This window comes from Styela clava, chromosome 9, assembly GCF_964204865.1.
Source record: "Styela clava chromosome 9, kaStyClav1.hap1.2, whole genome shotgun sequence".
In the NCBI taxonomy this organism is placed as follows: domain Eukaryota; kingdom Metazoa; phylum Chordata; class Ascidiacea; order Stolidobranchia; family Styelidae; genus Styela; species Styela clava.
Genome location: NC_135258.1, coordinates 9484332 through 9498140, shown reverse-complemented (window position 1 = coordinate 9498140; position 13809 = coordinate 9484332). Strand labels below are relative to the sequence as shown.

General features: G+C 34.0%; 2 protein-coding genes and 1 long non-coding RNA gene across 3 annotated transcripts; all 3 read right to left on the bottom strand.

Annotated features, from left to right (window-relative positions):
- Nucleotides 1-134: 134 nt before the first annotated feature.
- Nucleotides 135-1682, bottom strand: LOC120340212 (uncharacterized). Its single transcript, XR_005569282.2, has 4 exons — nt 1556-1682; nt 1066-1133; nt 852-941; nt 135-267 (listed from the first exon to the last, which is right to left on the bottom strand). It is a non-coding gene; the product is annotated as an uncharacterized LOC120340212 (long non-coding RNA).
- Nucleotides 1683-2739: 1057 nt separating this feature from the next.
- On the bottom strand, nt 2740-5410 carry LOC120339703 (glucosamine 6-phosphate N-acetyltransferase-like). Its single transcript, XM_039407889.2, has 5 exons — nt 5212-5410; nt 4546-4608; nt 4020-4159; nt 3713-3774; nt 2740-3595 (listed from the first exon to the last, which is right to left on the bottom strand). Exons 1-5 carry the CDS (start codon nt 5360-5362, stop codon nt 3448-3450), a joined length of 564 nt encoding a protein of 187 aa, XP_039263823.1. The 5' UTR covers nt 5363-5410; the 3' UTR covers nt 2740-3447.
- A 66-nt stretch (nt 5411-5476) lies between these two features.
- LOC120339047 (riboflavin kinase-like) lies at nt 5477-7484 on the bottom strand. The gene has a single exon (XM_039407092.2). The coding sequence runs from the start codon at nt 7383-7385 to the stop codon at nt 6885-6887; it is 501 nt and encodes a 166-aa protein (XP_039263026.2). The 5' UTR covers nt 7386-7484; the 3' UTR covers nt 5477-6884.
- Nucleotides 7485-13809: the final 6325 nt, after the last annotated feature.

Below are 13809 nucleotides of genomic sequence, written 5' to 3'. Positions count from 1 at the left end.
ATAGAAACGATACATGACGATAAAATATCAGATGTTTAAATATACATATGTGCTACTTTTTATTCTATAGATTGACTAAATGATATAACAGTGAAATCTGACTTTCTATGCCCATAAAGAAGTAAACGCAAATATACTATTTCACGTAATTGTATTCTCAAAAATTGATCGTTTTAAAAGCTGATGATTATTATAAAAATAAAATTAATATTTCTTTAATTTCCATTTATTCATCTTTTGTCACGGGTTCATTTCTTCCCCTGGTATCTGTAAAAAAATAAACATTGACAATATGCTGAGTAAAAAAGAGTAGCAATGGTGGCCAATAATTCGTAGTCTGAGCAGAAATAGCCTGTATATACGTCTAGTGTGAATAGCCGGGTTCGCGGCTGACCATGGATTTTCCCCGAGAATCAACTTCTCTGTTAACCTAGCATTAGTAATGACCTAACTGTAACACTAAAATTAGAATTTCGGGCATTTTTACACTGGGACAGCTGAAATGGAAAATGAAGTATTCACTCTGATAATCTTGAACAAATGTTGCAAATGGCTGTCTTTATTACTCAGTATCCAATAACCTGCTGTCCGACAATTTATAGACCTCAATCAGACAATTTTCGATGGCATGGGTATCGGACATTTTGTCTGATAAATCAAATTCACAAAACTCTGTATTCAGTCAATCGAAATAAATACCGGCCAAAGTTAAACTACAGTCAATCACAGATTAAGATGTTGTTAAGGCTACCAGTTAATGTCACAATCACGAATTCACAATACAATAATAACAACTCATTCGAATAAAATTCGGACGCTGACACATGATTGCATGAATAAATATAGGTTACCTCGGGTTATTCGGATTCTTATGGTTCGCGTGGTTACTCAAGTCCGATTTTGTTCCAGTTCCGGTATATCCTGACTGATGGCCTTGGTATCTGAAAGGAACAACATAAGAGCAGTAAGTACAGCAGAAGCACCGGACGCATGTTGGTCGGTAATTGGTCTCTGAAGCCCATGTCACGGACGGCCATTGTAAATGTTTTCAAATAATTGTATTACCGAAAGTTGTTCTGATTATCCTGGTTTGAACGATTATCGTTGTTGGCTTTTTGTTGTTGATCCATTATCTACAAAAAAAAAAAATATAGATATATATATATATATATATCTGTTTTCAAATATTTCATTTAAAACGCGAATGACTCCAACTCATTTACAGTTAGCAAGAAAAATATGATGCTATTTCTAACATCAATGAAAGTGAAGCGATACTATCAAGCGTTGGGGATTAGAATAAATTCCAAAACTGTCCACAATCAAAATTGCTTTTTGACAATACGATGTGCTCATAGAAATAAACAGGGATTATGAAATACAAATAAGTATTCGGATGTATTCGCAGGCCATCAAAACAGCCACCGGCATTCTTGTAACAATAGATTCGGATGTTAAATTGCCGAAATCGGATAACCAACGAATAGGAATGCGCACGTCTGCCCATTGGGCGATTTATTTCTCTGAATCTGGTCGTAACTTAGCCATGACTCACCTTCTTTTAGTCTTCGATTTCAAACCAGCAGCTTCTCTTCCCTCAAATTGTGATCAGACAGCAAGGTTTTTTAATATATAACCTCAATATCGAAAAATTAGTTTAAATTTAGGGAGAAAACCTAAATCGAGACAATCGTTTCAAAATTAATAATTAAACCCGTGGTGAAATATACCGCACTTATGTCATCTGGGGCGCGGTGGTATCAGGTGTGCAAAGACAAAAAGAATAACGTGCACCAGAGAATTTCATCATCTGTTACCATTCGTTAAATTCGTTTTCGACATGCGCATAAATAGTTCAAACAAACTAGAATACCTCATGAGTTTTAAAAAGGTACGTCATGAGTACGAAAAGTTTTAAGTATTTTATGATTGTAAACAAGTAAGATTGTGATGAAAATAATTTATTGTAGTTGAACGACACGAATAAATGCAAGTACTCTGACATCCTGGGTCTTTCGCTACCAAGTTTGATAAAAGGCCCGTCACAATATTATCGTTTTGAAAGACAACAAAATCCCGTTTTATCATACTTTCATTCCGTTTATTCTTATTGCTCTAAAGCTGTCGCTGACATGACCAAACTAGGACCCGCGGGCCAATCCGGCCCGTTGATAAATTTAATCTTACCCGCCTGACGCTGCCACAACCAAACTAAAACCAAGTTTTAATGTTTTAGCTAAAAAATACCTTGCGAATTTGTTGAGATTGTGATTAAATTTAGTTTTGGCACGAGGCTTATTGTTTTCCACTTCTGTTTTGCAACACTGTAAATATTGTTCATAAAATGTAATTTTACATGGAACATAATTACATGAGCCATTCCAGATGGGCAAAACTTTTGGCCCATGATCCAATAACCTTGCCCACCTCTGCTCTGTACTGACGTTTTCCGAAACTCACTGCCATGTAGCCATGTTTATATCACACAGCAGATTCTAAAGTGTATTTTCAAAATGGACGAAATATATTACCTACCTTCCACTTGACTAATATTCAAAAATATATAGTAACGGCGCAGTAGCTCAGGAGTCTTATATAAACAATACCCCCCTTGCTCACGCCTCGGAAATATCAAAACCACTCCCAAATCAAATATCTCCACACCACTGTTAAGCAACAACAATAAATCAAAAAATATCTGTCTAACAAACTCCTTTTATAAAAGAAACGACACAATGATATTGCGAATACTAATTATTATGCATATACTAAATTGTGTACATGAATTTTCTACTTTCAAAAAGAACAAACACGTGCAAAAACACAAGCAGCAATATGGCAAAGAATGTGATTGAACTCCAAAGTTGGTCATGATATCATTAGAAGTCAAATTAATCACAAAAAAATGAAGAAATCAAAATATGGAACAAAAAATCGTTAGGGAATTCAAAAATCTGAATCTTATCTGAGTTGAAGGTTACAAACAAACTTTACAAACATAATGACCATACTGACGTAAGCGACGTTTATATACGGGTCACAGTATACTAGTTTTTGTTCCATTTTGGCTTCGTTGTTAGGTAACAGATTGCATTGTTCAAAAGAGACCTATTTGGTTCACATTTATCTCACAAGACATCAAGCACTACTTCGACAACAATAGAAAATTAAACAATTTCAATTTAACTATTAATAGCTCTTGAAACAGAATTACTGAAATATTCAAATTTCATTTTCTGAGTGAAAAAGGCTGAGAAACATTTTTGTGCCAAAGAGCGCCAGCAAGCTACAATCTATATATAATTTCGCTGGTAAACGATCGCTTTCTACTACATTAAATTGCACTGTCAATAAATAGGTAGAAATTAATAACATTTAGGAAATATAGGATTATAATTGCCTACAATAGATTTGCTAATCTGAGGTGAACATATCATTTTACAGCATTCATTGTCTGAATCTACACTGCATGAACTTTTCTTCGTCAGGAACGTAGCCAAATATTTGATAAAACCCGATGTTTTCCACTTTGCATTCCAGTGTTGTTTTGTAGCAAGTTAGTTTCTTACTCAGTGCAGTGACAACAGCCAGAATTCTGATAAAAATGATTTGATTTAATGTTAATATCCCCTAATACTCATTTTGGAAAAATAGTAACTTCAAAGCTATCATATGAAACTCATTACTTTCTTCTGGAACAAGCCATACTTACATTTTTCCCAACTTTTGTCCTCTGTATTTACTATCAACTACAACTTCCTCCACTCTTCCTCTCTAAAATATAAAACGTTCAACATAAGAAGAGCAGACATAAAAACAAAATTCCTAGAGAATAATAATCTTCACTTAATTTCTTTTTATTTGCATGATTGTAAGAAATTTTGAATGCAATCAAAAATTCAATTCATTGGCATTCCTGAATAGCATTAAATGGCAGTTTTCATTTCATCTCCTACTTATAGACCTGTTAGAATGAAAGTTATTTTAATTATGATTAATATTAAAAAAAAATACTGTACCAAAGCACAAGTATGAATAAATTTCTCTTCCACAATTAGAGTCCCAGTTGCTACAATTCTTCCCCGGCCCGAATCTGCTTCGGTATCTTCAACAACTAACGGATAATAACAACCAGCTTTCTTCATACTATTAAATCTGTCTGAAAAATGGAAAGAAGTTTTCAAATAGAGATAAAAATGGAGATGAATATTTTTTTAAGATGAAAGAAATTTAAAGAAGGCGTCAGACCAATGATTGCTGGGCACCGAATAAATATAAAAAAGTTTTTGTGGATGTTAGGGTTAGAGTTGAATTTTGTCCAGGTGAAATTATCTACAAAGGTCATTACCCATGAGTGAAACTGATGTAAGTTGTAATTGATCATAATTGGGAAATGATATTTGAGAAATCCATAATTATGAAATTGAAAAATGAGGCATTTCTTTAAATATTAACACCACAGTTTACACAAAAAAGTTGAAAAAATGATACAACAAAATCCTTCATAAACGTTAATGAAAATATTATCAGTGTGAAAAATGACACCTTGAAATTTTTCTTCAGTGACATCTCCTGCGAGTGTCAATTGATTGACAACATCAATGAAACCTGCAAAATAATATAAAGTACAAAATAAGAATCACACTGTGAAATTTAGTTGATGACTGACAAACAAGATAAATATAATGTGTGAATATAGCGATGGCCAAAACTGAATAACATACTACAAATAAATTCAAAAGTGTTTAATTTTTGATTTCCTTTTGCGTTCGATTATGAAATAGTTTTATATCATTATTTACTAGGGTGTGGTTCGGAATAAATAACTGATTACGGTAATATCACATATTGAAAGATGATAGCATAAACTTTAGTCATAAACTGATTTCTTATTTGCTGAGTGACCTTTAAGAGCGTGGATTGTATCTGAATATACAAAGAATAAATATCTTCATTGCTGAAGCCTAAATGCAGAAACCTTTTTTTATAAAAAAAAATTGAAATGAGGTTTAAAACATCAGAGATGGAATAGAGTGCTATAGAGGCAATCTCAGCTTCTGACAAAGAATATGAGTAAAAAAAACATATCAAACTATTCCAATTTGAATGGGTGAGATTGGGATCCCAACTGAACTACAGTTTTTATAGTCCTTCTGCAAAAGGGAGTGTGCTTCAAAAGTTGATGAAGCAACCAATAATACACAATTCTACCTTTCTGAAAATCCTTGGTTGACATAGGCCTGAGTATCAGCCCATCTCCAGGTTTTAAGTAAGAGGAACAAACATTATACTGAGTAAGATCGAGACCTTCTAACAATTTCGAGTCAAACATGTAAACAATCGAATCATCAATTTGAGCCATTTTTATTGATAAATAGTTAAAAATACCTTTAAAAAGAAGATATAATTAAAAAAATTAGAAGTTCTGAATCTCCAAATTATATTATTTTCATTATATAAATATAAAATTATGATGCTCACAAATACAATAAATATGATGAACGAATTGTTGTAAGATATGGCCATATTAAAATCAATTTTCATATAATTTTCAATATTGGAACATGAATTAGAAAAGATATAACATGGTTCAATGATAAATTATAAGGATTGCAAATGGGAAACGAAAATTTAGGCTGCAGGTAGTCAATTATCATGGCAATAAATTTAATTTAAAAAATGGTGAATTTGAGCTGGTATATTGGTAAATGAAGTTCTGTATATCGACGGAATTTTATGTGTTTTACTATTGAAAAAACTGAATTTTTTTCCACATTCTTGAGTAACACCGTTTTCAAATTAGCAAGTTTCACTTGTATTCAAATTCATGCATAAATTAATTTATTTTTAACTAAAAACGTAATGAAAGTAAAAAATAGTGCAGAAGATTATTATCATGCTGAAATTCAAAACAGTAAATTCGGAATATTGGATCTATTACACCGCAACGAAATGGCAGTTGTTAGTAGCAGCACGATTGTATAATTTGTGTAAACAAATAATGATATTCCTATCACAAATATATGGCCGGAAGGAATTAGTTTATTATCACTTGTTATCACCTTTTAAGAAAAACTGGTTTGTTGACAGTAGTGCATGCCTAAGGGGATGTATAATATGTCTAGAATGCAAAAATATAGCGAATCCTTTTAATAAAAAATGTTTGAATTTTTTATAAATGGAACAGTTGAAAATATTCATTAAATTCTAGCAAGTAAGAAAAATATGAGGCAATTTCAATTTTAAATTATATACTATGTATCATTGCAATTTATATCAACTCAAATAGTATTTTCTACAAATTGCATATTAGCTAATGATAATTACAAATATTTTCAGACTTCCGTCAAGGCAATACATACAAACACAGTAATTTGAAATAACATCGTAGACAGCATTAAACTCATTTCGAGGAATAATGATGAAAGTACAAAAATTTCTAATTTAAATATTTCCAGTTTGCACACAATTGATATTTTTGGAAAAGCACAGGGATATAGTTCAAATAGCCTGGAAAGCAGAATGACTAGTCCCATACCATATAATTCATAACATGGTATATTTTAGAGAGAGGAATGTATCAATAAATTGGCAATACAGATATTGATTCACTTTTATTACATTCTGTGAATTATAGGCTGGTGTCAAAATTGACCAGTGTATTTACGAAAGAATTTAATTGAAAGACAATCGTAACTTTTGTAAAATTAAATGCAAGCAAAATTTCGCATATATCATGATTTTGCTTCACAATAGCATAAATCAATATAGAATATCAATAAATGAAAGTTGTGTAAAATAATTTTTAAAATATCGAACTATCGTCATGTTGATATTCACAATGAAATCATTATATGAATATAGATTTGGTCAAACATCTGTCATCATAAACTACTATGTGTACCATTGGTAGATGATTGCCCCACAGGATGTTTGAAAAAGTCATGCAATAAAAATTCTCTTGCATCTTCCTGGTTTAGTTTATGATTTGCAATTTCAATGTCTGTACGAATGGCTTTAACAAGCTTTTCCAGGGAGTCAAAATTAGTCTCCGGACGAATATACCCGAGGATAACCAATCCGAGTTCACTGCCATAAAAATCTTTATCGAATTTATGAATTAAATGTGTTTCCATTGACTTTTTTGTGTTGTTGTAATATGGATTCCATCCAATGCTCATAACCATTTTATGCACAGGACCTGAACCTATTTGTCCCCATCCATAATACACTCCAGCAGAGACATCGTGAGGTAAATTATCAACAACAGATTCTGGAAAATTTGCAGTGGGAATACCAAGTTCTTTGCTTCCTCTGCCAAAGCCTTTGATAACTGTTCCTCGGCAAAAATAAGGCAAGCTGGAGAATGTTTTTATGCCATTCATTTTCGAATTAGCCTAGTTTATATCGAGCACTTAAATATATTAAAATTTTAGAGATTCAATTACAAATTTCTTAAGATGAACATAAATACTGTAAATAAGTCAGAATGCCTAATACAGTAATACTGTAACAAGGCTGTATAAACAAGGAGTGGTTTACTCATTTTGCGATGACAATGAATCTGTGTTAATAATCTGATTATTATTAAAAAAATCGAGAGTTTGACACATTTGGCACTTCTATTCATTTAAGTCTGAAAGTAGACTAAGTGTCTTTCAGTCTTCAGTTCATGTAAAGTAAATAGTTTGAGGGAAAATCTTTCACTATCTATAGCGCAAAAATTATCAAGTTACCATTTACAACAGCTGTTTATACCTCAGATTTTAGGCCGTACTATATATAGACTAGGTATGTTACAAAAAAAATATATTTAAATGAACACTGAACGAAAAGATATTGTGAATAGAAGAACCTAATGCAACAATGTTTACAAATTCTTTTTAACGAAATTAGCTGCTTTCCAATTAATTATGTTTGAGAAAGTCTCTGAACTTTACATAACCTCTGGTCGGCAACGACCTTCCCCAATCCCCACTACGCAAGTCCGCGCCTACGCGGTAATTAACTGATATGGCGTTTTTCATGTCCGACCTTAATAAATGAACAATTAATTATCATTTAAAATTCCCAAATCGTAAGATATTTACCGCACTTAGTGAAGCACAAAACGAGAGGAATCGCTGCGAGGGAAAATGTTGGCATTGAATCGATAACTGATACGCGTTGACAGACTCGTGCTAAGATCATATTTTACGAGCCTTGAATTAATTTGTAGCGTCTCGTATACGTATGCAAATTGCCTTTTTTTAGTAAGAACTTGCTGGAGTTGTGCATATTAGTTTGACAGTGCCTCCTCACGGGTAATAATTATCGATGTTCTGATTGGACAAACTTCATAAAAATTGTATCAAGTATCAAGTTAGGAATGACATACACATGTCCATATAAATTTTATTGGTGTCCATAGACAATATCATTAATTTGCAGTACGTATAACTTGAGCGTAATTTTTGAAAGCTCCAAATGTTGGGAAATTTATGCACTAATGAAAAAATTCAAATACCAAATCATAGTTATGTATTTTGTCTAAGTTAGGTTAAAATTTCATGGAATTCCAAACAACAGCAGGAATTCCAAACAACAGCAGGCAGTTCGTAGTCGTTTTTATGAGAGGTACGGTACGGTATTACGACACGGCTTAATGGTTCGGTACTTAGCAGACGTGATGCATATATTTTTTGATGCAGAAAAGCGTGTTTCGTAACATTCCTACCTAGACTTAAAGACTATTAACTTAAACACTTAAGACTATCGAAATAAAACTACCTGAAAAAGTGACTGGAAGCATCTAGCGCCAATCAACAGCTAACAAGAGTGTTATTTGTATATTTCATGTCTGTTGTCCTACTATAACGCAGCAGTCCTAAAATGCAGTTATACCGGTACCGGTAGCCTACTTGTTGGGGTGCATGTCGCACATCTGTATCTTAGGCCAGTAAGATCAGAAGGTCTTGAACATCGAACATGTACCCTGTCTCTGTTATACTGTTTAATTATTATACAGATACTGTTACAATTTTGAGGCAACTAAACATACTACATAGCCTACATACATTAATAACTTACCGCGCCGTGCCGTCCGATACCGGTACCGTATGTTACAACAATACCACTGCCGTATATGCAGAAATATACTCTGAATCTAAGATGTGGACCGCCACGATAAGACCATAGTTTACTGAATACAGTTCGCTCACGGCCGGTTTGCTACGCATGAGTGATGCGTTCCTGCGTCATCAGTTTGCTACATTTTGAAGCTTACGGAAGAGGATTTCCGTTTGAATTTATTTGCGTATTTGGAATGGTTTTGTTAGTGAAAATATATACTGATGCATTAGAATAAAGTGGGATGTCGTGGCATCTGCCAATCATCTCTGCGTCGGTACCATAATTTATCAAAGTGGAGTAGGGGTAGAGTGTTTCTGCTGTTCTGTGATAGCATTTATTGGATGGTAATTAAAATTTTATACCAGGATTAGAGCACAAAAGTAAGAATTCAGATACTCCCAAGTAGAAAGGGGCGATATAGAATACCGAATCCGGAGGATTTGAATCCATAGGACACGGTTTCCGCCTCTTCGTCGCCGTACGTCAATTTATTATTCAGGGACGAGTTTTATTCACTGGCGACGAAATCTGTCTCGCGTGATTATACTTGCGTTTTCTCGTAAAGAGCTCGCAGATGTCAAACACCGTAATTCCAGCTTGAATATTTAGAACGCGTAAGACGGCATTATGGCATCATTTTTGGACACTTTAGTGGACATAACGATCGTTTCAATATTATGTTGTTGTTATTTTTCTTATTTTTTTTCGTCACCACCACTATTATAAAATCGCTATTCTCTTCAAATACTGGACCAATTTTGATAAGAGCAAATGGAATTTCGTTTTTATATGCCAGAGAAGAACCGTTCCACGATAGATTAACAGGCCGACAGTACAGCAACAGGTAGGCCTACTGGTAAGGTACCGTACGGTACCTTTGTGAATTACGCTCTCATCTTTTCGTTACAGTTCTGATGTAAACAACATAAATCATTACCACAGGACATGGAAGAGCTATGACAGTCCCTGTACCGGTATTTGTACCAAGTACTAGTAAGTCAGTTACCATAGCCATGCAGCTGTTTCACTGTTCAGATTCGTGTAGGATACCCTATGGTTTTCGGTGAAGTAATGATAATATATTTCGTTTTATTTTAAGTGTCCATATATTTGAGCATAGCTCTCTTGTATTTATCTTACAGGCGATTTTTCGATTGCAACAATTTTAATTTTTTGGAATAGTGAAACATTCTTCATTTTATATGACACATGTATTGCTAAAAGCCACCACTGCCCTCATATTCTTCAAATTCTCATAAATAATAAAATAAGCAAAGTGGATGCCTGGATGAGAGCAAATAAATTGACTGTAAATTATTCTAAATCGACCTATATGCTTTCTCACCAAAAAAATATAAGTAGAGCTTTCCATGTATCTTTTGGTGATAAAATGTTAATTGAAGTGTCATGCATGAAATATCTTGGGATAATTATTGACAATAAATTTAAATAGCATGCTCATACTGAATATCTATATAGCAAGTTATCAAGAGTGACTGGGATTATGTTCAAACTTAGACACTATTTGACATTGCATGCTTTAAAAATCATTTACTATTCATTATTTCATTCTTGTATTCTGTATGGTATCGTAACTTGGGGTTGTTGTGACAAAACCAGTCTTAACAAATTACAGCTAATCCAAAATAAAGCAATTCGAGCCATCTACGGGGTGCCACGCTGGGCAAATTTGAGTAGTAATTACAAAATTCTTGGTATTCTTAGAATAAAAGATCTATATTTTTATGAAATGGGAAGGCTCATGTATCAAGCGGTAAATAGCACTGCCCCTCGCGTAATACAACAATATTTTGTTACAACAAAAAATTCACATACATATGGTACTCGTTCATCTCGAAAGGGAGGATTATTTGTACCACGATTTTCATCCTCGCGGGCCCAAAATTCCATAAAGTACCAGGGTGTGAGAATTTGGAACGATATTAACGAAAACCTAAAGGAAATTTCCAGTTTTAATGTTTTTTCCAAGAAGTATTTCCAGTCTTTTCTGAATAAGTACTGATTCATAACTTTTCTACTTGTACGTTTTTATTTTGTGTGATATAAAACTAAATGCTTTTTCTTGCCGCTTCTATTTTAAATTTGTCTCAATATGTGTCACATTACTCTTGTTGCTCAATTGTTAGTTACAACAAGTTAAAAGGTTTTATAATTGCTATAATATAAAATGTAATCTGTCAACCTTTTTTATGCCAGGAGAGTTGTTTCGATTTAGTGACCGTATGGTCCTTCCAACCTCCTATCAATTCCGTTGTTAGTCGATTTATTCTTCTTTTACTTATCGAATGTTGTTGTTTGTGTTTGACTTATTGGCTAATGACTGGATGATGAATAAACTTCTATCTATCTATCTATATTGAAATGACTTTTCGAGTTTACCGGAAAATGATGTGTACCGGCGTTAGATGATAAAACATTATTTGTGATTAATTTGGATCAAATTTTATTTTTCACGACAGCCGTTTCCCGAGAATACAAAGTTATAACGCCAAACAATGCGCTTTGTCACATTTATTTTGCGCTCCCAATAAAATACATATATTTTGGATTTTGAGTCGCTGATGAATCCGTTCCTATCGATCCAGCGCGACACACGCCTGGTCGAGTGTCGGGCGGTATTTTAGTTGACGATAAATTAAAAAAAAGTTGCGATGATAACTGGAAATTAAAATTTGGTAACAGAAATGAATTTGTCTCAAGATGTTATTTTATGAGTTTTGCTCTCAGGAGCAATCGTTTTCTGTCAAAGGCAAGAGACATTCAAACAATATAGAACGATATCATACCAGTCCGATAACCTACATCCTCCTTAGACATCGGCTACAGCCAGATAGCCGAGAACTACATGCGCCACAATATTGCGTTGAGAGAATACCATGACGCATCACTCAAGAGCAACGAGAGAACTGTGTAACATAAATAAACAAAGAAGAAAATAGCGTGAGCTAACTATATTAAGTTAACTATGATGGGAAAAGATCCATTACCACGCGACACCTCTCGAGTGTTTCAGAATGATTAAGAATCAATTTTTACCTATACCCACCCGTACCCACAAGCAAGTCCAACAAAAAATATTAACAAAAAGTAGAACTGTATATGTTATTTGAAAAAAATACTTCAAGGCATGCAAAACCTGGTATGCCCAGTAGTCTAGCGGCAGCGTATGCCAAACTGTGTTCCGAGCATCTTCCGAGTGTTCCGTGGAAAAGGGATCAAAATTACGACTAAATTGGCTATTTCGGGATCGTGAAGTTGTCGCCCAACTGGCGACTGTTCAATATCGCGTACCTTCGGCCTAAATCGGACTAACTTTCTGAATGTAGTGGCATTTTCGTTAACCGTCGGCCTAGCTTTTTGACTGTCAAGTTCATTATCAAATTAATGGCAATCTTTTTGGTTTTGCAATAGGCAAACGCGTAGACCCAGATAATGAAGGCAAAGGGCCAACTCTTTTTTCTTCACATCTGCCTGGTTTTACTTTGAAATGCTGAAAAGCTTAATTATGTTCGCCAAACTCGATTCAGCAGATAAATAAATCGCAGCTCGCAAAATTGCAGCAAGTACTTCTATTTCCATTGGTACTACGTAACATTAGAGGCAAACACTACGTAATAGAAGTAAGCGACATAGAAAGGTAACATGAATTTATTGATTACTATACACAGCATTTACAATAAAAAGAAATAAAACATTTATAATAAATGCAATATGTAAAATATTCAATCATGTTTTAGTTATGTTGAACACAATTCTGTTAGTGTTCGCAGCGCATTTGGCAACTCCCCACGGCGCATTAGCAGCGCACCCTTTGAGAACCGCTACTTTACACCATTTCTTTATCAATTTTACCCTTTCATTTTTTGGTGTTCCGCGAGGCGAGATGAAAAGCGTAAGTGTTCCGTGGCCAAAAAAGTTTGGGAAACGCTGGTCCAGCGTTTCAACAAATGCTGGGGTTCTGTGCAAAGCGTAGGAATAAGCTTGCCAAAGTACTTCTAATAGTTACCCTGCACAGGTCGCGTCCTGTGAAGGGGTAATTATGTGAGCGACAATTACTCAACGTCGTAGGATGGTTCACGTAAACACATGTCAGTGACGGCTTTTGTATATGTATTTACGAATGTCAGTAAGCCACATGATATTTGAAATGTAAATAATTTTATGATTTTGGTAGTCTACATCTTGATTGGAACCTAATTATAATGATAAAAGTAACTACGTCCGCGGTGTTTGTGTTGCATTAACTCAAACAGGCATTTGAGTATATCTTTATTCGAAAAACTTGCATTGCTTGTTCATTGAGCCTTTGTAAAATTTTAAATCTTATGTACAAGAGTAACATTACATGGGGAACTTTTGCACCAATAGCACATTTAAACCAATAATCGCTCATTGAATCTTCATACATTTGTGTATTGAGCCCAAGACTTCCAAACAAATTCTGGTACAATCTTCATTTCCCACATAACCGTTTATGAGACTTCACTCTCAGCTATTTTATTTTTTTATTCTGCTTGCCCGTCATTAATTCATATTTTGAAATCAGCATGGAAGTTAGTACAAAACTTTCTTTTTTTTCACAAAATATAAGGAGAGTCAAAAATGTTGAACCTATTAAGTATTTATTCATATTGTGTGATATCAGACTCTGATGACCTTATCGGTAGTATCGTTACC